Here is a 22,227-nt window from a genome sequence, read left to right as displayed (position 1 = left end):
AGTGTAGAAATACTCTGTTACAAGGAGAAGTACTGCATTCACAACTTGACTGCAGTAAAAGTACATTCATCTGTTATTGTAACTACTGAAGGTGGAGCTCATTTTAAATACTTTAATCTACAATAACGTCATCATTTATCAGTTTATTGCTATTTTGTATTAGTAATCTGAATCAGCAAAGTAACTAATGTTCAATATATGTAGTGGAGTAAAGTACTCACACACACAGGGGGGGAGGGGCCACAGTGACTGATACAGGCTCATGAAAACAGAGGAAAGTGAAAGTGTTTAGTCAGCTGGTCGGACTCCATTTTGAGTTGACGGAGCAGAAAGAAGTCTGAGGAGACAAACTGAAGACTGAGGAGACAAACTGAAGACTGAGGAGACAAACTGAAGTCTGAGGAGACAAACTGAAGACTGAGGAGACAAACTGAAGACTGAGGAGACAGACTGAAGTCTGAGGAGACAGACTGAAGACTGAGGAGACAGACTGAAGTCTGAGGCTGGTGAGTGTAAAACAACACTTTTATTGTTTTACGGTAAGTGTGAGTCAGTTTGTCTCTGGACTGTAGAGGACAGACGTGAGAATGAAGTCAACAGTTTGATTAATCTGTGGACACAAAGTCCTGATTGGCTGAATAAAACATTAAAACTACTGTAACTAAAGAAAAGGAGCACAGAGGTAAAGAAACCTGACAGCTGCTTTTATTTTATTAAACTCTGTGTGTGTGTGTGTGTGTGTGTGTGTGTGTGTGTGTGTGTGTGTGTGTGTGTGTGTGTGTGTGTGTGTGTGTGTGTGTGTGTGTGTGTGTGTGTCTTTCCTCAGACTGTTGAACAAACTTGTTTGTCATTATCTCATTTGCATACGAACAGTGATTGGCCATTTACACACCAGCCCTCTCTCACTGCAGTACACACACACACACACACACAGTGGAAAGTAGTAACAACATTAACTGTGTGAACCATCAGTGTGTGTTGATCTGTAGATGGTGTTTTGTGAGCTTCAGTCTTGTGTTGAGCTTCGTGGCTCCTCTAATAGAGTCAGCAGCAGCACGAGGATCATTAATGGACCAACACAGAAGATAATAACACATAAACACACCACAGATACTCGTGTACTGTCCTCTCAGTCCTGAGCTCACAGTCAGTGTCACTGTTTCTCCTCTCAGACTGACTTCAGACCAGAAGATGAGTGTTCATGTGGAGGAAGAGGAGGACGGAGCAGAGTCTCCAGGATCCATCTGTCCATCTATGAAGAGTGACCGCTCCAAACGTGTACCTCTAAACTTCAGTGATGAACCTGGACCCTCAGACACAAAGTAAGACACTGTTTTTACTGTAAACTGACCTGATGAAGATGATGCAGGATGAAGACTAAATGTTCTGCTGAAAGATTTATGTTCATGATGCACAACTGCTGCAGAAACTAAGATGGATGTGATTTGATTTCTTTATCTGAAACCTGAGAACCTCCACATCAGAACTTAAACTTCAACAACATATTCACGTTTGTTGAGACGTTGAAGTGGCTGTAAATATTATAACTATTCAAAATGTGAGTGAATCTGCTTCAGATGTGTTCAGATCATCATTTCGAGCTGCTGGCTGGGCAGGTTGGTGGCTGACCTCAGCGAGGTCTCTGCTGTGGCGGCTGAAAGTAACAGAAGTTAGATGATAAAAATGGAGGTGGTGAAAATGCACCTGAGATGAAACACGAGTTGATAAATAGTCACGCGATTTGATTAATTTAAAGGCGATTTGATGATGAAAACAGAGTTTTATCATTGATCCTGTCTGACTTTCATCATTTATCACAACACAAAACATGTCCTGAATCAATCAGTGATAAACTGTCAGTTGACTTGATGAACCTGACTGACATTTTATTTCAAACAGTATTTCTGGTGTTTCATTCTGGTACGATGAACCAGTCATCGTTCACAGCAGCCAGCTGACATTTATCGTTTGCAGCCAGCAAGTTTTGTTCCTTAAAAAAGATGGCGTCCACTCAGTGAACTGCTCCACACTCACTGGATCACACTGCTTGAACCTGTCACACCACTGTTTCATGCTTCGTGTCTTTGACTGCTGGTCTATCACAGTTATTTCCAGCACTTCCAACCTCAGTTCAGAGCTGACTGACTCAAAGTGACTGTGACACAGTGAAGGACATGATGAGCTCTCTTTAATGGACGACTCTCACTGTGAAGCAGCTGCAGGAAGTGTTGACTTTCTATTAACAACAACCAACAAATCATTGTAGTCATGAAGAAATGTCTCCACAGGAAGAGGAGTCATGTCTCTGTGAAGAAGCAGCCGTCCTGCTGTGTTCGGTGTCAGGACGTCCTGAAGGATCCGGTCTCTACCAGCTGTGGACACTGGTTCTGCAGACGGTGCATCACCTCAGACTGGGTCCAGTCTGCTTCACCAGGAGACTCCTCCTGTCCCCAGTGTGGAAAGAGGCCCAGAAAGGGAGCTGGACTGCAGACGGACAGTCAGAGCCGAACTGTACAAAGTAAGACTGTTTACATCCTGCTGCTTTTCATGACATTTATTTAAACTTCCAATAAGTTTCAGCAACGTGGACACATATATTATCTGAGTGTGGACAGACGTGGAAGTAAACTGTAGCTTGACTGGTCGGTGGAGGCAGACGACCACGAGGCGCTGATTCTAGCTGACCGTTTACTGTAACTGAAGTCACATCAGAGCTTTGTTCATTTGCTGCTGATGGAAACTCAACATGTCCTGCTGCAGGAGGCTTTCATCCTGAAGCAGATACAGAAACAGAGCGTCTTTGTCTCTGTTAGTGGTGCTATTCAATAAAAACAGATCTAGAGAAGAAGACGTGAACATATTGTGCCTTATTTGATGGTGGATCAGTTGTAAGTATTCCAGGGAGGAAGGAAGAGCCACAGTGAGCTGTTGAGACTCAGCCTGTCGCCTCTGCTGTCAGTCGGACATGTACACCGACACACAGTCAGAGGCCCAGAGACACATTTCTGATGCTTCCTGTGAACTGGGCTTCATAACCTTCACTTCTTTATATATTCTGATATTGATCTTTGTTATTGGTGATGAAAATAATCACCAGATTGTCAAACTGTCTTTGTTCTGTCTCAAACTTTTGTCTCTTTTCAGTGAATGCTGGTCTGCAGGAGGTTTTAGATGAACATAAGATCAGTCTGAGGAGGAGATGTGAACGTGTGACTGAAGGAAGTGATGGAACAGGAAGTGATGGAACAGGAAGTGGAACCCTCCTCAACAGGATCTACACTGAGCTCTACATCACAGAGGGACAGAGTGAAGAGGTTAATACCCAACATGAGGTGAGACAGCTTGAGACAGTTTCCAAGATGGAGACCTTCAGTGAAACTCCAATCAGGTGCTGCAACATCTTTAAAGCCTCACCTGACCAACAGAGACGCATCAGAGTGGTTCTGACCAACGGCGTCGCTGGAGTTGGAAAAACCTTCTCAGTGCAGAAGTTCACTCTGGACTGGGCAGAGGGCTCCGAAAACCAAGATGTCAGTCTGGTGGTTCTGCTGTCGTTCAGGGAGCTGAACCTGATCAGAGATGAGCAGTACAGTCTTCTCAGGCTGCTCCATGTTTTCCATCCAACATTACAGAAGGTGACAGCAGAGAAGCTCGCTGTCTGTAAACTTCTGTTCATCTTTGACGGCCTGGATGAAAGCAGACTTTCACTGGATTTCAAGAAGAGGAAGGTCGTGTCTGATGTCACACAGAAGTCATCAGTCAGCGCGCTGCTGACAAACCTCATCGAGGGGAAGCTGCTTCCCTCGGCTCTCGTCTGGATAACTTCCCGACCTGCAGCAGCCAATCAGATCCCTCCTTCATGTGTCGACAGGGTAACAGAAGTACGAGGCTTCACTGACGCCCAGAAGGAGGAGTACTTCAGGAGGAGGTTCAGTGATGAAGATCTGTCCAACAGGATCATCTCACACATCAAGACCTCCAGGAGCCTCCACATCATGTGTCTGATCCCAGTCTTCTGCTGGATCACTGCTACAGTTCTGGACCACATGTTGACTACAGACCAGAGAGGAGAGCTGCCCAAGACCCTGACTGACATGTACTCACACTTCCTGCTGGTCCAGACAAAGAGGAAGAAGCAGAAGTACGATGAGGGACGTGAGACGAGTCCACAGGAGCTGACGGAGGCTGACAGGAAAGTTCTTCTGAAGCTGGGGAGGCTGGCGTTTGAACATCTGGAGACAGGAAACATCATGTTCTACCAAGAAGACCTGGAGCGGTGTGGCCTTAATGTCACTGAGGCCTCGGTGTACTCAGGAGTTTGTACAGAGATCTTCAGAAGAGAGAGTGTGATCTTCCAGAAAACAGTCTACTGCTTTGTTCATCTGAGCGTTCAGGAGTTTCTGGCTGCAGTCTACATGTTCCACTGTTACACCAACAGCAACACAGAGGTCCTGAAGGACTTCCTGAGAGGATGGAGTGCCTCACCCCTGGATGTCTTCCTGAGGAGCACCATGGAGAAATCCCTTGAAAGTAAAAATGGCCACCTGGACCTGTTTGTTCGCTTCCTTCATGGCCTCTCTCTGAAGTCCAACCAGAGACTCTTAGGAGGTCTGCTGGGTCAGACAGACAACAGGCCAGAAATCATCCAGAGAGCCATCAACAACCTGAAGCAGATGAACAGTGATGAGATCTCTCCTGACAGAAGCATCAACATCTTCCACTGTCTGACGGAGATGAACGACCACACAGTCCATCAGGAGATCCAAGAGTTCCTGAAGTCAGAGAACAGATCAGAGACGAAACTCTCTGAGATCCACTGCTCAGCTCTGGCCTACATGCTGCAGATGTCAGAGGAGGTTCTGGATGAGTTGGACCTGAAGAAGTACAACACATCATGGAAAGGACGATGGAGACTGATTCCAGCTGTGAGGAACTGCAGAAAGGCTCGGTAAGTCCAGATGTGGTTCACATTATAAAGCAACATAAAGCTGAAGCCTTCAACACTTTACACACATGCACAATATAAAACTTCCACACTATCAAAGTTTTGTGTAACTAGAATGAAACCTGCTTGTTGCACGCTGTTCAACACATGACCAGAGGTGAAGAGAAGTCCTCACATTGTTTCCTCCACTAGAAGTTCAGATACAGATAAAAACAGACTCTGGTAAAAGTAGAAGTAGTGATTCAGCTTCTTTACTCCAGTAAAAGTAATCGAGTACAGGCTCTGACATGTACTCAGAGTATCAGAGTAAAAAGTCTCCCTCTGAAGGACATTTTTGGTCAAAGCTACTGAAGCTCACGTCATATTAATATAATTCAAAGACTATTAAAGTTAAAGGTAGAGTCAGTAGGATTTGTCCCAGCTGTTCCTGAACGCACCACAAAGATAGTTGATAGTTGAGTCTCATTCCCAGGGCGTCAAACAGCCACATGTTGGGTTGGTAAAGCGTCCCGAGCAGCAACAAAGTGAGAAAATAAGAAACTCTCTGCAGATACGAGACACTCACATGCCTTTTCTCCCCATTCAGCCTCCCTCTCTGCCTGTTTACGTCTTTTACATCTTTGTCTCGTCTCGCTGCGTCTGCCGTGCGTGATGTGCTCTGATAGGTCGACATCAGTCTGGTGATGTTGGGAAGGCGGCGTGCGATGACGCAAAATAACAATGATCCATAATTCACCTCAAATGCATCAAACTAAAGTAACAAGGCTGTTTTGAAGCTGTGAGGAGGAGAAGGTTCAGATGTTTGTGTTCAGATGTAGAGAGGGAAAGTCTCAGAGATACTCAGGTACAGTACAGATACCTGAAACATGTACTGAAGGACAGGACAGATACCTGAGACATGGATTGAAGGACAGTAACTAAGTATTCGTACCACGTCTTCGCATGACTCATATTAACATTAGTCATTTGACACTTTTGTCCAAAAACAAGAATTTGTGGTTCATTATGTTGCTCAAGTACACGTGGACATGTGAACAGAGGGAGCTCAAGTTTCAAACTACAAACCTGGTGAGCAGTAACTGACCAGCTGAGCTACAGCCGCTCATGTTAATGTGCTCTGTGATGTAAAATGATATGTGTCATAATAAAGTGTCAGATTTGATTATATTTTAACTGTTTTATTATTTGTATTCACAGATTTATTCAGTGTGATCTGTCAATGACTCACTGTGAAGTCTTGGCCTCAGCTCTAAAGTCCAACCCCTCCCATCTGACAGAGCTGGACCTGAGTAACAACAACTACCTGCAGGATTCAGGAGTGAAGCTGCTGTCGACTGGGCTGCAGAGTCCAAACTGTAGACTGGAGACTCTGAGGTCAGTTCATGTGTTTTGCTCTTGTACAGTGTTTATCCACCAAATTTAAACTAAAGCTCACACACACACACACACACACACACAAACACAATGTAAACCTCACACACGGAGACACACCCAGAGTGAAGCAAACATCCAGATGCAGCTGTTTGAAGTGTCGTGTCTGATCCGTCACGTCAACATGAGATGATGCTTCCATTCAGGAGATGATGTCACTGTGTGTTCTGACTCAACCAGTAAACAGGAGCATCAGTGATTCACTATATCTGCACAGGAAGGTTCTCAGATCCAGTACAGAGAACAGGCATCTGACTTTGATCCAGTGATGAAGATAATGGAGGATGAAGCTCTCAGTCAGTCACCTGTGTGTTGATGATGATGACAGTGGTGATGAGGATAGTCTCAATCTGTGCTCTGAAATGAGAGCATCACAGGTGCTGGGACAGGTGTTAAACTTCTTGTCATGTTTTTAGTTCAATAATTATTTATTTGATGAAGTCCTTTATTTCATTTTGGACATTTAGGAGTTCTACAGAAAACATCTTAGTACTTTTTTCATCAAATGACAAATGATTGTTCTGAATTAGAAGAAACAGAAGAGAATGAAAGAAACTAAAGTGACATGTCTGATTTGATCATTGTTACAGACTTGACTGAGATCAGCAGCTTGTTATTAATCTGTGTTGACATGAACAGGTGTATGAATGTCGAGCTGACGTTTGGATGATGTCTGTAGAAGCTGACATGATGATCCACAATAACACAATGACAAAGTCACTCCACTATTTTTAGAGAAAAGCTCATTGATTAGGACACTAATGTTGAGCTGCACATTTCAAACCTGAACACATCTGATCGGATTTTAAATTGATTTTTATCCACATCATTTATTCTTTATTCAGATTGAGGGGCTGCAGTTTGTCAGAGATCAGCTGTGCTTCTCTGGCCTCAGCTCTGGAGTCCAACCCCTCCCATCTGAGACAGCTGGACCTGAGTGAAAACAAGCTGCAGGATTCAGGAGTGAAGCTGCTGTGTGATTTTCTGCAGAGTCCACACTGTAGACTGGAGACTCTGAGGTCAGACACCATTTTGTGCTCAAATTAATATGATGTGAAAGTTGTGTTGACACTGAACTGCAGACATAATGCTGCTATTATACTGATCCACACTGAGTATCTTAATGCTAAAGTCTGTTTTCTTCTTCTGTGGTTTAGTCCATTGACTGTGACAGACAGACTTGACTGACTGATCTCCCAGGTACCTGGTTGATTAATGAGCTGTACACTGTGATGTGTATTGCTTTTGTGGGGTTTGGCTGTGTGTGGTTTAAAATTGTGTTTGGGTTCTGAAAAAATCAAATAATAACTATCTTATGTGTCAGGAGAGAGACCTGACTGGCACCCCGAAAAAACAACAACCAAACGCTCCCTCACATTAAAACTGTCACAATGGTGTGATGACACCCTTTTTGTAAAGGCTTAAAGAGGTGGGAAATGGCACCCCTGGTGGCTCTCACCCGGTGGCTCTCACCCTCATGCTGAATCTGCCCCTGGCCCATTCTGAATCTCTCCCTGAATCACTGAGAACCTCATTCCTCCTTATGTTGCCAGCCAGAAACTCTGGTCTGTTTTTCTTGGCTACCCACATCTTTATAGTGAGGATCTTTTATTTATTTGGGAACCCCTTAAAACCCAAGCCCCTCTACACCTTCAGTGGACCTTGTATTTCCCTGGGGCTTGTAGGAGGCATTTGTTTATTGATTTATTGCCCAAGAAACGGACATTGGGCATTTCCCTAGTTTTACATGTTTCTTGTTTATATTTTATGTAGGTTGGGCTGGCCTGTAAGCAATTTACAGCCAGTACCGCCACATAAATGGCAACCACAACCACAACCCGTCACACAAGCATAAATCTTACAGATAAAGAGATTTAGTGTCGTGTCCCAATCTTCTGATATACGTTCGAAATCATATGTGAGTGTGTGAGTGCCAGTACCGCCACAATATGATGCTGATACTGACTGAAGAGTTTAAACTGAAGATGCTTTGATTTGATGACTCCACTGTTCCTTAAAGAAATATTGTAGACGTGTTTTCTTCACATTTCCCCAAAAATCAACCTGACATGTTGTCATCTTTGGAAACTTTGTGATCTTGAGTTGAATCTTAAATCAGTTTCTGAGGGTTTTTCTTTGTGTCTGGCTGCACAACATGAGTTTGTATAGATGAAGCCTCTGTTGGAGCTGCAGAGTTTAAGAGGTGACATCACTACGTCTTTATTGAAGCAGCAGCACGTTGTCATTAATATTAATGAGAGCTCTGTTTCACTTTGTGTGTTTGACAGTGTTGAACCTGCAGCTGTTGGGTTCAGGTGTTTGGAGCTTCATTTTCTAAATATCTACATCCTGAACCTTCTTCAGCTCTGAACAGATTATTAAACACTGAATGATTTCAAGCAGGAACATTGTCTTCTAACCTTACATCATTTATTCTTTATTCAGATTGAGGGGCTGCAGTTTGTCAGAGATCAGCTGTGCGTCTCTGGCCTCAGCTCTGAAGTCCAACTCCTCCCATCTGAGAGAGCTGGACCTGAGCTACAACAGCCTGCAGGATTCAGGAGTGAAGCTGCTGTCTGATCTGAAGGAGAGTCCACACTGTAGACTGGAGACTCTGAGGTCAGTAGAAGGTTGGAGTCAGTCCATGCTGGTTTCAGCAGTATTGTACTAAACACAGTATCAAAGTAAAGATCCAGTATTTCCTGGTTTCCTCAGTGAAGCTGTGAGAGGAGAATGGTGACAGGCTTCAGGATCTCAAAGTGTTTGTTCTGTCATCTCAACACTAAAGAACTGATCAGTTCATCTTTGTCACAGCTCTCAGATCAGTCTGACTGAAGCTGGCAAATCACTGGCTCTTATTTCAGAGAACCAACATTACATTTAGTAACCATGTGGTCTTTCTACAGTCCGAAGTCAGGAACACAGCTGATGTTTCACTGTCAGTCTTTGTATGAACATGTAGGAGCTTTAACGTCATATATTTATCTGTCCATCTGTTGTTTGTTTTGTCCAAATATTTTATAACAGGCTCCATATTTACCATGATGAAATATTCAGATGTGACTGAGACCCCTTTTTTTTAACAGCAGTAACTCATCATTACAGTGAGCAGTGAATGTCTCTCTGTTTCGGTTGTAATGATGCGTTCAGGGACTCTCAGTAGTTTATTTCACTGTGTCCTTCAGTGAAACCTGCAGAGTAAACAGACTTGATGAACAAAGTGTCTGCAGGTCTGTGAGCTTCACTCCAACACGTTAACATGAGAGCTGAAAGGAAGCTGGCTACGCTACACAGCCGCTCCACTTGTGGTCTGAACAGGACTGAAGTCCTGCTGGTCTTTATATCACTGACTGACAGCTGATGGAGGGAGTCTCTGTAAACACTCATTTATCACTTTACTGTCTCTCTGCTTCTCTCATCAGCTGGAGGTGATCTCTGTCAGGCTCTGAGTGATGAAAGGTGGAGGTGTTGAGAGGATCAGCTGTGTCCTGATGATCCAGAGAGGTTGAAGCAGCACCATCAGCTGGTGGATGAGGAGGCTCTGACTGGGCGGAGAGGAGAGCTTCATCCAGCAGTGACTGACGGACCAATCACAACAAGTGGAGATGACTGTCAGTGCTGCAGTCTGAACTGCTCTGAGATCAGCTCCACTGTCACACAGTGTCCAGTCCAGCATCCAGCTCTGTTGGGACCCACAGATGAAGTCATTCATTGTGGATTTCAAAATGGACTGAACTCAGTGTCCCAGAATTCCCCATTCTTCACACCCAGGTGCAAAATTTAGCTTTGAGCTACTATTGGTCAGGGTGACAGACCCCCCATCTGACCAGATAGTCAAAACTCCAGCTCCTTCCTTGTTCAGTCTCTCTTACTCTAACGCCCTCCACTCCTTCGACTTCTCATCCTCAAGGGATCCTCTCCATCTCCCCCACGGGGCTGCCTGCCCTCAAGATCTCTTCTTCTGGGCCTAACAGCTGCAGAGAGCTGCAAGCTGCACTCCCAGCAAGCCCAAAGAACTTCTCCTCACTGCAGCGACACGAGGTCCTGCCAGTGTTCCTGATCAGTTAGCACCAGCAGCTGTGACACAAAGCTTGCCAGCTAACTTCACAATCTGAGGAACACCAAGCCAGTTAGCACCGAGCTGCTATCCCTGCAAAGGAAAGGAACGAACCGTTTCCTACTCTGCCGACTTTCATCAGTCGTTGCACAGCAAGAACAGCATTCAACATTGGAAAACCCACGTTCTCCTGCAACCAGCAGCACCTTTCCTTCAAAGACTTGTAACGTTGAACTGGGCTTAGATAGCATAGTATAGCACGGCTAAGCACAGGACTTTATACTCTGGTTGATGTAATGCACATGTTCAATTTATGTGTGTCCACTGTTTGAGCGTTATTGTGATCTCAGGTCAGGTTATCTGTAGTTTGCTTCCCTAGATGGCTAATTCGACGTTAGTCGAATGATGCTTCACACAGACTCAGGGTCTTTGTGTGGCGGAGAGAGTGTGGGTGGAGGCCACCAGAAGCAGGGAGCGACAAAGAGACAGCCGTGAGGCCACAGGTGCCTTAAATGCCCTCAGATTATTCAGGACTGAAACTGTGTGTTCAAGAACCAACAGCCTAATTAAACTGAGGAAACACTGGTTTCCCCATCACATTTGCATGCAACTAACCATCTTCTATAACCTGGCACAAACTGGCCTCGAGCATATCACACCCACATGTGATATCAATGCCCACCATTGTTTCTTTGTTCTGCCAGACACACACCTGTATATAGTACATGTTAGTGTGTTTTCATCTTTGTGTTAAATAAAAGACTTTTGAACCTTCATGCTGTCTATTTAATATTGTACAAGAGTGAATGTTTCTCTGTCAAGAACTCCAAAATCCTTCAACCATTACAGCTGTTATGGTAATATTGGTTGTAGTTATTAAGTTAATCATTAATCAGAGTTACAAACAGTTTAGTACCTTTTCTGAGACTGATTTGGTGAATTGGCTTTTCCCCTCTTCAAGGACGGTGTCCCGAGGTGATCTAATGTAAATTGGATCTAATCATTAATTATTATTGAAAGCCAAATTTAACCCAAAACTCCCTGTTACTGCTGCATGAAGCACTACACATGGTGCCCCGTGTGAGGCAGTGTACTGCGTGTACTAACAAGTGGAGGTGACTGTCAGTGCTGCAGTCTGAACTGCTCTGAGATCAGCTCCACTGACACACACAGTGTCCAGTCCACCATCCAGCTCCATGTGTCGGGGCCCCGGGGTCATAGTTCCACTAACTGCCCTCCCTAATGCCCCCTGGATTTAACAAGAACAGAAACAAGTTCATCCAGTCCAAACATACATTTAGAAGTGTGCACAATAAAAACACAATAACATTAAAATTTTACTTCCTGTCGCTTCAACAAATATTAATTTCCCTGTTTTTATACATTACAGTTAAACTTCAGCAGCTGTTTGTCACTTGTGTCGCTTCAGGAGACACAACATGCTGAGTCATGATAATCACAAGATAATGAAGCGTCAATAAATTGGTAACGTATGACGCTCTACTTTACATGACATTGTACATTAAATGACAACGTGCACTCAGTGAACTGAACGCTTTACAATGGAAGATCTTCTTCATCGACTGTCTTCGTGTTGCAGGCGTTTTGTTTTGAAATCAGTGTCACATACAGTGGATCTGCTCCAGATGCGTGAAGTTTGAAATGTAATGTTAGAAGTGAAAACATGTTGATCATCATATTTCCTGCAGCATCAGTGAATTCCAGTTGAATTTGTAACCCTGAAGTCAACCTGTGGAGCTTTTTCCCCTCTGAAGTCCGTGTTGAAGCGGTTCTGATCAGCAGCGTTCATGTTCTGGAGCTCCTGCTGGAGCTGCTTTCTGCCAGCAGGTGTCACCGTTTACGTTGTTTTCCCTCAAACTGAACTGATGATGTGATGATTTCTTTCTGACTTCATTTGGTCAAAAATTAAATGGAATCATTGTTTAGTTCAACTTGATTTAAAGATATAATCTGTCAGATTTCTGCATTCAAATGTCTGAAATGGACTCCACCTTTGTTCTGTGTGTTGCTGAGTTGTGTCCTTACATTATCCCATATGTGTCCAACAATGTTCAAAGCAGACAAATCCACAAGTTGACTCGAGGTAACGGACAGTTTCATTTGGTGGCCTTTCGCCACTGTGGAGCAAACTACCCAAAAGTCCTGCTTACACATATATGTGTGTATATACTGAATACTGTGGGTCGACCGACCACCAGATCTGATATTCAGCATCTTTCTTATTATTGGAATCACTTTGTGTTTTTAACATCCGATTGTCAATAAAATAAATTGATATAAAAATGATTTACTTTTGGCTCTGATGCAGCATGTAATCTGTAAAGTAACTAGTAACTTAAGTTGTTACAACAATGTAGTGGAGTGGAAGTATAAAGTATCAGAAAATGGAAATACTCAGGTAAAGTACAAGTACCTCAACATTGTATTTGAGTAGATGTACTTAGTTACATTCCATCATCTTTATAACATTGCACAAAGTTTATCGAGTGTCTCTGAACGCAGCAACTCTCAAAAATGAGCGTTTTTTAAAGGGAGTCTGGTGACTTTCTGGTGACAGTCGTTATGTTTGAATCTTGATGGGCTCGTGGAGACGAGGCTTGATGTTTTCTCTTCAGGTCACAGTTTGAACATCTGCTCTCCTGTTTTATTCCAGATGTTCGTCTCACATGTTTTATATGCTGCATTGTATTTTGTTGTTATTTTGTACAGCTGTGGCCTCCGTCAGGTCTCTCTGGTTAAAAGAGATCTTGATCTGAGGAAGTTCCTGGTAAAATAAGAGTAAAATAAAAAAATATAAGCAGGGAACAGAAGCAGCTCGACCCGAGCCGCCTCAGGGAGATGGAGGTCCAGAGGTCGTCAGGCTGCTCCTTCAGGACCCAGGCCTTGCTCCTCTTGTTGTGCCTGATGGAAATACATTAAATATATGAATCATAATGATCTTCAATCCACTATTAACATTCTTACAGCCAATCTATGTCCGGCTGGGACACGAGTCTCGCCACAGCAGAAGGTCCGCTGGTTCACGTCACACAGACTTTCTGATACAGCTTTGAATAAGGCTGCTGCACAATTCAACTGTACATTTACTGCAAGCAAAGAGCCGTTTACCAACTGACTGAGTTTAAGAGGTGATTTAACGATCAAATGATGCTTTAAACACCTCGATAAACCTGAATACAGCTACACATGCAGCTGAATGGCATTTTGAAATTTGATCAACTCTCTCTCAACAATAAAATCAGAGGTGGTTTTGTCTCGACTGGCTCATTAAATAAGTATTTCACCACTGGAAAGAAACTCTGGACTGTCTCTGCAGTACAAAGACACATATCTTTGAAAATGGCGCTAAATGACCTGAGAAAACAGAGAAAGGGCTGTGGCATCCCGTTTCACTCGAATGGTAGAAAACTACAACACCCAGCATTCACTGCGCGGTGACAGCCCGCTGATGGGTGACGTGCTGAGTTGAAGCAGGAAGCAGTAATCAGGCTGCCGGCTGGTAAAATACACGTTATCGTACATCTAACTGTCACTAAAATACGTATCTGAAAACGTTTCAGCAGATAAGCAGACAGTGGACAGGACCGTGGCTTAAAACTGAGCCGCACCGCCATGTTTTACAGCTTTATTTGAGTTTTCAGCCTGTTTTCAGTGTAAAAACAACATGGCGGCGACTTCCGGTTCACGATCTTTCTGTACAACAACTAATCTGTACATTAATTTATGTTTCTGGAAGCATTTAAAGTGATATTTAATCAGTTAAGCGACAGGATATTGTTTACAGTTGGTCAGCACTGCCGACTTGAGACGGCTTAATCGGAGTTTGGCGAGACGTCCCTCACTCAGCGAGACAGGGAGCGCTCTCGACGTCCGACTACACTCTTTGTTTGTGGATGCACGCATACAAAATACGAAACGACACTAACGTTAGTTGAAGTAAGAGCCGCTGAACCGGTGAAACAGGGGCGGGTGTGACTGCAGGCGACACGAAGAGGTTTACCAGCCTTCTCTAACGTATACGACCGACATTACAGCGACACAGAGCTGGTAGGAAGCTGCGTTTGAGGGCACACGCGCCCTCCATCGGCGGGGGATTTCTATCCGAGCCGGGGTTCGAATCAAAATGGCGCCCACAACAGCTCAGCGGGGGACGCGGGTCCGTCCGTCCTGAGACTGTCCCGCGCTCAACTCGCCAACTCCTGACAGAAAGCGGAAAAGTCCGACGAGCTGTCCCGTTACTGGACTTGGATGGTTCTCCTGCTCCTCTGTGGACCGCGCTGGTCCCGCCGGAGCTCCCGCACCGTCCGGCTGCTGCGGGAGGGGAGTCCGCAGCTGCCACAACTTCCAAGATTGTCTATCACACACATGAGGCGTCACTTTGGTTTATTTCAGGAGGCCAAACGTGTTTTTTGTCACCAGAAAACTTTTGTAAGCGAAGAAAAACAGACTCATTCATGAAACTGGTTCATTGTGTTCTGGCTGCTTCACGTGTTCAGTGTTTCTGCAGCTGCTGGAGCCTGAACAGCTGATTGTTATGGAGTCAATGCACTTAAAGAAAAGGTCCTTTCTGTGAGATTTACTAATATTCACTGAATATATTTCTGACTGTGGTACCGGGTCTGAAAGGACCCGTCAGTCCAACAAACCAGACTGAATATCCCACATCCTGAAAGGACACTTTCATTAAACCAGACTTTATTTGACATTCAAAATAATTCAGTCAAAGACAAATCAACAGTAGCAGTTAGAAAACACTTGCAGAGGACAGGAACACGGCTGAGCTGCTGGATTTATGGGATCTGTCCGTGGAGACACTGCCCCTGCTGGTGTGGAGGCACCGGTGCAGCACACGTCCCTCAGCCAGGGACCACAGGTCAGAAAGTCCTGCAGGATGTAAACACACTTTACACATCGTATTGAGAAATGTTTGGTTCTGTCAGGATTTCATTCGTCCTCCTGGAAATCTTAGTTATTCTGCTGGTTCACATTAAATCCTGAAGGATTCCTGTTAATTTCTTTAAAAAGAATCCTAGAAGACTTTATACCAGAAAACATGTTCTGGTTCTTGTAGGATTTTCACAGTCAGATGAAACAACAAGAACAGTGACAAGAACAACAACAAAAACATCAACTACAAGAACAAGAAGATCAACAACAAGAACATCAACAAGATCAAAAAGAACAACAAGAAAAAAAGAACAAGAACATCAACAACAACAACAACAAGGAAAAACAGCAACAACTAGAACAAGTACTGCTGTTGTTGTTGTTGTTGTTGTTGTTGTTGTTGTTGTTGTTGTTGTTGTTGTTGTTGGCAGCCTGACTGTACCTGGCAGACCGGACTGTGTCTGTGGAGAGAACCAGCTGTGACTCCTCTGCAGTCGGCTGTGGAAATCTGCCCTCTGCTGGTGAACAGGTTGAAGTCCGACTGGAAACCCGGCCTCCGGCCTCGGCTCACGAACTGGACTGAGAAATGTTCCGGACCACTTCTACAAGGTAAACCAGAACTCTTTAACTGAACTAATTCAGCTTTGACATTTTCAAGTCATTGAAATACTTTAGCATTTTTTTATTAAGTGGATTTCTGGGCTGCAAAAAGTTCAGTGTCACAGGGCAGGGTGGCAGGGTCCGCCACAGTAAAACAGTAAAACAGTATAAACTGTGTTGTCCTTTAAGGTCGGGTTGGTTATTCAGTTTATTCAGTCATGAACACAAAGAGAGTTTGTTGTTTAAGTCAGTGAAGATCTTTCTCTGCTCATTATAAAACTACAGAATGCTCCTTTAAATAAAACACAGACAGCAGGGGGCGTCACATCTCCTCCCATGTGTCCTGGAAAACCTGGAAAACAGCTAAATGACCTGGAAAATGATTTAACCTCCCCAAAACTACCATTATGACACAGTGTGGTGTCGTATGCTGAGACTCGTCTTATTGTATTTTATTCTTTGTTTACTTGACGTTTGTCGACGAGTACCGATGATTTGATCAGCTGATGGAAGGTTTGGTTGAACTCGATCAGTAAAGTAGTTGATGATCGACCTCTGGTTACTGGCGGATGATGTAATTCACAAGAGAAAAAGACGTCAGGTTTATAAATGAATTAATCATCAGCTAGACCGTCACAGAAAACGTCCTGGAGGTCTGAAGAAGTTTCTCCAGAAGTCCTGAGGAGCGAGTGGAGATCGTTTTCTTGTGATCCAGTTTCTGAATCTGATCTAAATTATTCTCTCTCCTGTTTTTATGACTTGAGATCTGGTGGCAGGAAACGTTTTGTCAGGATAAACTTCATAAACCTTTAATTTCTGTCTGCAGAAACCTGAAAAACATTTTATTTTATTTATTTTTCAGTAGAATCTTTTTCTGTTTGTGGAGAAAACATGTTTCTCACCTGGTTTCAAACATGGAAAACATTTTTTGGATCACCAGAATAAACTAAACTCTTCACTTGGCCCTCAGGGCTTCCGTAGAAACCTGACCTCTGTTGTCTCCTGCAGCTGGCAGACGTCCTCTGAGAGACAGCAGAGTGTGGCTGTTCGAGATGAACCAAGAGAGGAGCTCAAAGAACAAGCGGTCCTGAAAGAGGAACCCAAAGAGGAACCCAAAGAGGAACCCCTGACTCCTCAGAATGACCTCGGTGGGTGTTTCGTGCCTCAGTATCTTGTTGTTTTTGTGGCTCAAGCATGTAAACGTCATGATATCTGCAGTAATAATCAGTCTTTTCTCATCAGTCGCAGCGTCCTGCCCCATCCAGTTCCCTCTCTGTATCAAAGACGACCCAGACGCAGACCAGCCCGGCACCTGGTCGCCTCCTCGCCTGGCGCCACATCAGCCGTCCAGCTCCAGCTCCAGGAGGAAGTGGAGGCCGGCGCCCTGCCCTCACTGTGGAGACTCTGTTCAGACCCTCAAACACTTCGTCTACAGAGACCTCATCTTCTGTGAGGAGGAGGGAGAGACGCTGGAGACGTACCTGAAGGACCGGGGGGTGTCGAGGACCACCATCTGGAGGTTAAAGAAGAAGCAGGAAATGATGCTGGTAAGTGCCCTGACGTGTTGTTTCGAAGGTCGAGTCAGTTTATGTACATTAATCCTGATTAATTGTTAGACCGACTTCATTATGTTGAGAATAAATTCATACGAGGGGTTGACCGAGACTGAAAACCTCCGTTCACTATTCAACTCGATCTCTCTACAACACGACGGACGCCTCAGTGCTGATTTAACCTTCAAACACTCGTCATGTTTGTGATTTCGCCGGCAGACGTGGGGAACGATCGGTGACGCTGTTAAAGATGAACCAGACTCCGGCTCAGACGAAGACCAGCAGGGAGAGGACGGAGAGACGCTGGAGGACCGAGGGGCGCCGAGGCCGACCGTCTGGAGGTCTGAACACCAGTTCATTAAGATTAAAATAATGAAACTAGTAATGAGTCATTCTACTGAAACATCTTTCTGTCCTTCACCTTTACAGAACAATCACACCTGAAAAACACAAGAATGATATTTTCTTCAGGTTATTTGAACATTTCTGCCTCTTCGATCGCCAAATGTTCAATATTTGTCTTTGAATCAGTTTAAACTCTGAACACCACAGAGCTGAAGTGTATTTATACATTTAAAATGCAATAATGTAACATAACTATCAGATGAATGATGGTGATGACAGAACAGTGATGAAATATTATAAAAGATGGAACGAAAGTTACCGACCTGTGTGACGAGAGTCTCTACAGGGACTGATGACGTCACTTCATGTCCTGCAGATCTGTAAAGACATTAAACGTTCGGTCGACCGTCTCGTTTCAGTCAGAAGACGTTCTCACATTTATCTTCTCACATTTATCATTTATCAGATTTCATGTGAAGATTTCAGTCGACGTCATGAAAACAGATTGAATGATGAGGTTTAGTAAAAATGCATTTTTCATGAATATCCTGTTAAGAACTCGTCTTTATTTTGAGTCTCTGCCTGAAGATTTCCTGCCTGTAATTAAGAGTTTATCTCTGCAACTACGAGGTCTACGTGAATAATCGAGGTGTCATAATAAAGCGAACACCTGAAATATTCGTTCAGGTGTGTAAGTATGAGTATATATGTCACTGGGTCTGAGGGGCTGGCACACGGCATAAATGAAAAAATGTATTTCCAGATGCAGCTGCAGCTCCAAGTCTCCAGCAGAACATCTGAACATGACCTCTGACAACCTGTAATACTCAGGAGAAATCTGTGCCATTTAAAATGTCTCGGGTCGAAGTCGGGCTCTGCTCGGGCTTAACAGGATATTGTCTCTGACACCAGTTAAAAAGAGTCCTCGTGTTTTCACAGAGTCTCTGAGTTCTGGGATAATGTGTTTTCAGTTTGAATGTGAGAGAAGAAGGTCCAGTTTCTGTCCTTCAAAAGTGGATGTTCTGTAGAATGAGCCTCGTGTGTCTGTCCTGCAGGGTCCAGACCTCCTCTGAGACCCAGGACAGGGTTCTGGTTAAAGAAGAACCCAGACAGGAACCTCTGACTCCTGAGAACCAACTCGGTGGGTGACGGTCATGTTAAAGGTGCATTATGTAAGAACTGACCACCTTCACTCTGAACAGCATGCAGCATGTCACCAGAGTAAACATTCACTGCTGCTAACTGCTAGTTAGCTCAGTTAGCAGTGCAGCTAGCACACAGAAGCTGTGTTGATGTATATACCAGTAGCTCAGGAGCTCCATGTTAGCGTGCTAACTTTAGACTTAAACGTCTGTTGATCATTTCTGATTGTTTCAAACTAAATTTCCTCACATGGCGCCTTTAAAGTAATATTTACTACAATAATGATACTTATTATCTGGATGTTATCGTTTGCAGCGTCCTGTCTGATCCACGTCCCTCCCCGGGTCAAAGACGACCCAGATCAGCCAGAGCCGTCACAGCCCAGCACCTGGTCCCGTCCAGGCCTGGAGGTCTATCAGCCGTCCACCTCGACAGAGACGCTGAGCAGCCGACAGGAACCAGGGACGACCGTGTGGAGGTTGTGAAACAGGAATTCATTTGAGATAAAAGTGAAGAAATATAAAATGTTGTATTTCTGAAGCCTTCTGTATTTAATCTTTGTCTAAAGAGGCGTCACGTCTGGAAACTATTCAGAGTTTCCTCGTCCCTGAACAGCCTCGATTATTTGTATTCCCCGATGTCTCCACACTCAGACAGCCTCAGAAGGGTTATTTTTGCAGGACCGAGAAGACGATGATGCTCGTGGTTTCCCCTCGAGCCTCCGTCAGTCACAGTAACTGTGGTGCAGATCTCATGTGTCACCCTGTCGCTCACACACTGTCCACCGGGTGTCTCTCTTTGTCTTTAGTCTCTCTGTCAGGACAGTGGTGGAAAAAAGAAGAAATGAGTGAATGTAACTGAGCACAAAGCCGTGAATGACTCAGTGTCTGTCCTGCAGGGTCCAGAGCTCCTCTGAGAGCCAGCAGAGGGTTCTGGTGAAAGAGGAACCCAGACAGGAACCTCTGACTCCTGAGGATGAACTCGGTGGGTGACGGTCATGTTTCGTGTCTCATTAGTCGAGAAATTATATTTACAGTAATAATAGTTTAGTTTGTAATTGCAGCGTCCTGCCTCCAGTCTGCTCCCCGGGTCAAAGACGAGTCAGACTCGGACCAGACGTTGACGTCAGAGCCCAGCACCTCGTCCTCTCCACGTCAGGAGGATTATCAGCCATCCACCTCCGGGTCAACGGGGACCAGCTCCTCCTCCTGCCCTCACTGTGGCGACTCTGCTCAGACCCTCAAACACTTTGTCTACAAAGACCTCATCTTCTGCGAGGAGGCTGCAGAGGAGGGAGAGACGCTGGAGAAGTGGCTGAAGGACAGAGGCGTGCCGAAGACCACCGTCTGGAGAATCAAGAAGAAACAGGAGGTGTTGCTGGTGGGCGGCAGCCTGCCACGCCGGAAAGACAGAGTGTGTCATCAGTGTGGAGAGAGGAAGACCAAAGCCAACGGACACACCATCCTGCGAGCCGTCAGAGAGACCTTCTGTTCAAAAACCGACCCGCTGGGCCGGACCGTGGAGCAGTGGCTGACGGAGAAGAGAGGAGGCGTCACCACTGAGCAGCTGAAGGAGCTGGACCGGGCCGTACGCAACGCCAGAGCCAAAGAGAAGAGGGCCAGGATCCTTGGGAGACTGCCCCCCAAACAGCCCGCCGTGACACGGGGAGCCTTTCAGAAGGACATGACGCCGAACGGCCCAAGGAGGAGACGGAGAGACGGCGGCGCTGTCCAGAGCCGGCTGCCTTTAAGAAACTCTAAGAAGAAGAGGGAGTTTCCTGATTTCTATGTTTACACGTAGTCTGAGCTCTGATGTGCCGACTGTACATCTTTAATAAACATTTTGGTGTTTGAATCTGAGTTATGATGCGGATCAGTCATAGCAGACTGGGCTGTTTGGGGCCACAGCGAGCTGTTTCAGATGAATAGAGGTGCTACAGCAATGGACAGTGTGAACAAATGATTTTCTTTATTTAACATTTAAATATTGTTGAGCAGAAATAAAAAAAACAGGAAAAAAACAAACCTTTAAAATGTGCATTATTCTTTACACTGCTGAGCTGAGAAAACCATATGACCCTGTTTGTTTGAGCAGGTGAGTCTGAAACAATCTGTGTCCTCTTTTAAATCTCAAATCAAAATGTTATCAGATACTTTACTCTGACTCATACATACGCTGATGATGACGCACTGTGACTGATCCTTCCAAGTGTGAGGAAGCTGAATGAACTGTATTGATCATCAGGGTGAAAAACAGATTATAACAACAAACAGATGAAATGAACATTTAACAGCAATGTCAAATTATTTTGCAAAACAGACAACATGCAGGGAGAAGGAAGGAAAGAAGGAAGGAAAGCCCATGTTGAAGTTCTCAGTTGAATTCAAGTAATGATCCACCAAAGTTTACCAAGTGAGACATTCAACAGAGATCTGGATCAGTGGAGCTCCACATCAACTGCATCTTCATGGTGTCGTCTGCCTCATCTTGGTCCTGTCCTCTAAAAATATCTCTCTGCAAAGAGGAAACATGCAACAGTCAGTCACAGCCTGGAGTCCTGTTGAACACAACCAGACACGGAGCCAGCGGGTTCATTCAGAAGTGACATCAGCGAGCTTTGTCTCCGTCTTTAAATAGGATGGAAATCTAACAACATCACGGTTTGATTCCGATTCTGAGGGCAACAGTGCAATTATAAAATCATTATCGATGCATCTTGATGCATAAAATACACGATCGAGTTTTCCTGTCTGACTAGTTGCTATTTTAAAAACAGCACATTTGTAATAATCTATAATTAGTTCAGTTACAAACAACGTGCATCCACTGGCTCTTCAACTGTGTTTCCTGAATCACTCTTAAGCTAGAAAATATTTTGGCAAATGTTTGTGAATACCAGCCCAGGTGTTTGGTTGTTGTTGGTCACCTCATGGAGCGAGAGTAACCACTACAAACTCTGAATGCAGCAGCAAAGAGCCGCCCCTCGCTCTCTTTGCTCTTCGGCTGGATTCAGGTCAAATCAGATGATGTGTTTCAGCAGGTCTTCCCTTTCATTTGAATGAGGGTAGTTTGTTTTGGCTGTGGCCAAACTCCGGACAGACTCACATAAGCTGGTGATCAGACACGCAATACGCAATACCCATTTTTAAAATACAAAGGGGAAGAAGAACAGCTTAGCCCCCCCCCCCCGATCTTCCGTCTGATCGCTTGAAGACTTTACGTGATTGGCCACCGGATTGTGACAT

At 44.6% G+C, this 22,227-nt stretch overlaps 2 protein-coding genes across 4 annotated transcripts; both read left to right on the top strand.

The window, feature by feature from the left end:
* Window positions 1–338: 338 nt before the first annotated feature.
* LOC141010438 (protein NLRC3-like) lies at window positions 339–11,209 on the top strand. Of its 3 annotated transcripts, none has more exons than XM_073483409.1 (8): window positions 339–506; window positions 1,173–1,322; window positions 2,289–2,518; window positions 3,145–4,948; window positions 6,143–6,319; window positions 7,222–7,395; window positions 8,822–8,995; window positions 9,842–11,209. In XM_073483409.1, exons 2-8 carry the CDS (start codon window positions 1,192–1,194, stop codon window positions 9,846–9,848), a joined length of 2,697 nt encoding a protein of 898 aa, XP_073339510.1. In that variant the 5' UTR covers window positions 339–506; window positions 1,173–1,191; the 3' UTR covers window positions 9,849–11,209. The 3 variants fall into 3 exon arrangements, with proteins under 3 accessions (XP_073339510.1, XP_073339509.1, XP_073339508.1); XM_073483408.1 differs by having other exon boundaries at window positions 9,819–11,209; XM_073483407.1 differs by having other exon boundaries at window positions 9,799–11,209.
* A 76-nt stretch (window positions 11,210–11,285) lies between these two features.
* LOC141010439 (uncharacterized) lies at window positions 11,286–20,996 on the top strand. Its single transcript, XM_073483410.1, has 8 exons — window positions 11,286–15,950; window positions 16,950–17,089; window positions 17,184–17,488; window positions 17,714–17,835; window positions 18,895–18,980; window positions 19,298–19,460; window positions 19,881–19,966; window positions 20,046–20,996. Exons 1-8 carry the CDS (start codon window positions 15,928–15,930, stop codon window positions 20,780–20,782), a joined length of 1,662 nt encoding a protein of 553 aa, XP_073339511.1. The 5' UTR covers window positions 11,286–15,927; the 3' UTR covers window positions 20,783–20,996.
* The last annotated feature ends 1,231 nt before the right edge of the window (window positions 20,997–22,227 follow it).

The sequence above is a fragment of the Pagrus major genome, chromosome 16 (genome assembly GCF_040436345.1).
Source record: "Pagrus major chromosome 16, Pma_NU_1.0".
Lineage (NCBI taxonomy): Eukaryota > Metazoa > Chordata > Actinopteri > Spariformes > Sparidae > Pagrus > Pagrus major.
Note: the sequence above shows the minus strand (reverse complement) of the source record. Positions and strands in the feature narration are given on the sequence as shown.

What these genes read in the sequence shown, in the direction of transcription:
- LOC141010439 (XM_073483410.1), top strand. Translation starts at nt 15,928, where the DNA reads ATGTTCCGGACCACTTCTACAAG. An exon ending in GACTCCTCAGAATGACCTCG is followed by an intron (nt 17,090 to 17,183) that starts GTGGGTGTTTCG and finishes TTTTCTCATCAG; the next exon opens with TCGCAGCGTCCTGCCCCATC. An exon ending in GACTCCTGAGAACCAACTCG is followed by an intron (nt 18,981 to 19,297) that starts GTGGGTGACGGT and finishes TATCGTTTGCAG; the next exon opens with CGTCCTGTCTGATCCACGTC.
- LOC141010438 (XM_073483407.1), top strand. Translation starts at nt 1,192, where the DNA reads ATGAGTGTTCATGTGGAGGAAGAGGAGGACGGAGCAGAGTCTCCAGGA. An exon ending in CCTGGACCCTCAGACACAAA is followed by an intron (nt 1,323 to 2,288) that starts GTAAGACACTGT and finishes ATGTCTCCACAG; the next exon opens with GAAGAGGAGTCATGTCTCTG. An exon ending in AGGAACTGCAGAAAGGCTCG is followed by an intron (nt 4,949 to 6,142) that starts GTAAGTCCAGAT and finishes TTGTATTCACAG; the next exon opens with ATTTATTCAGTGTGATCTGT.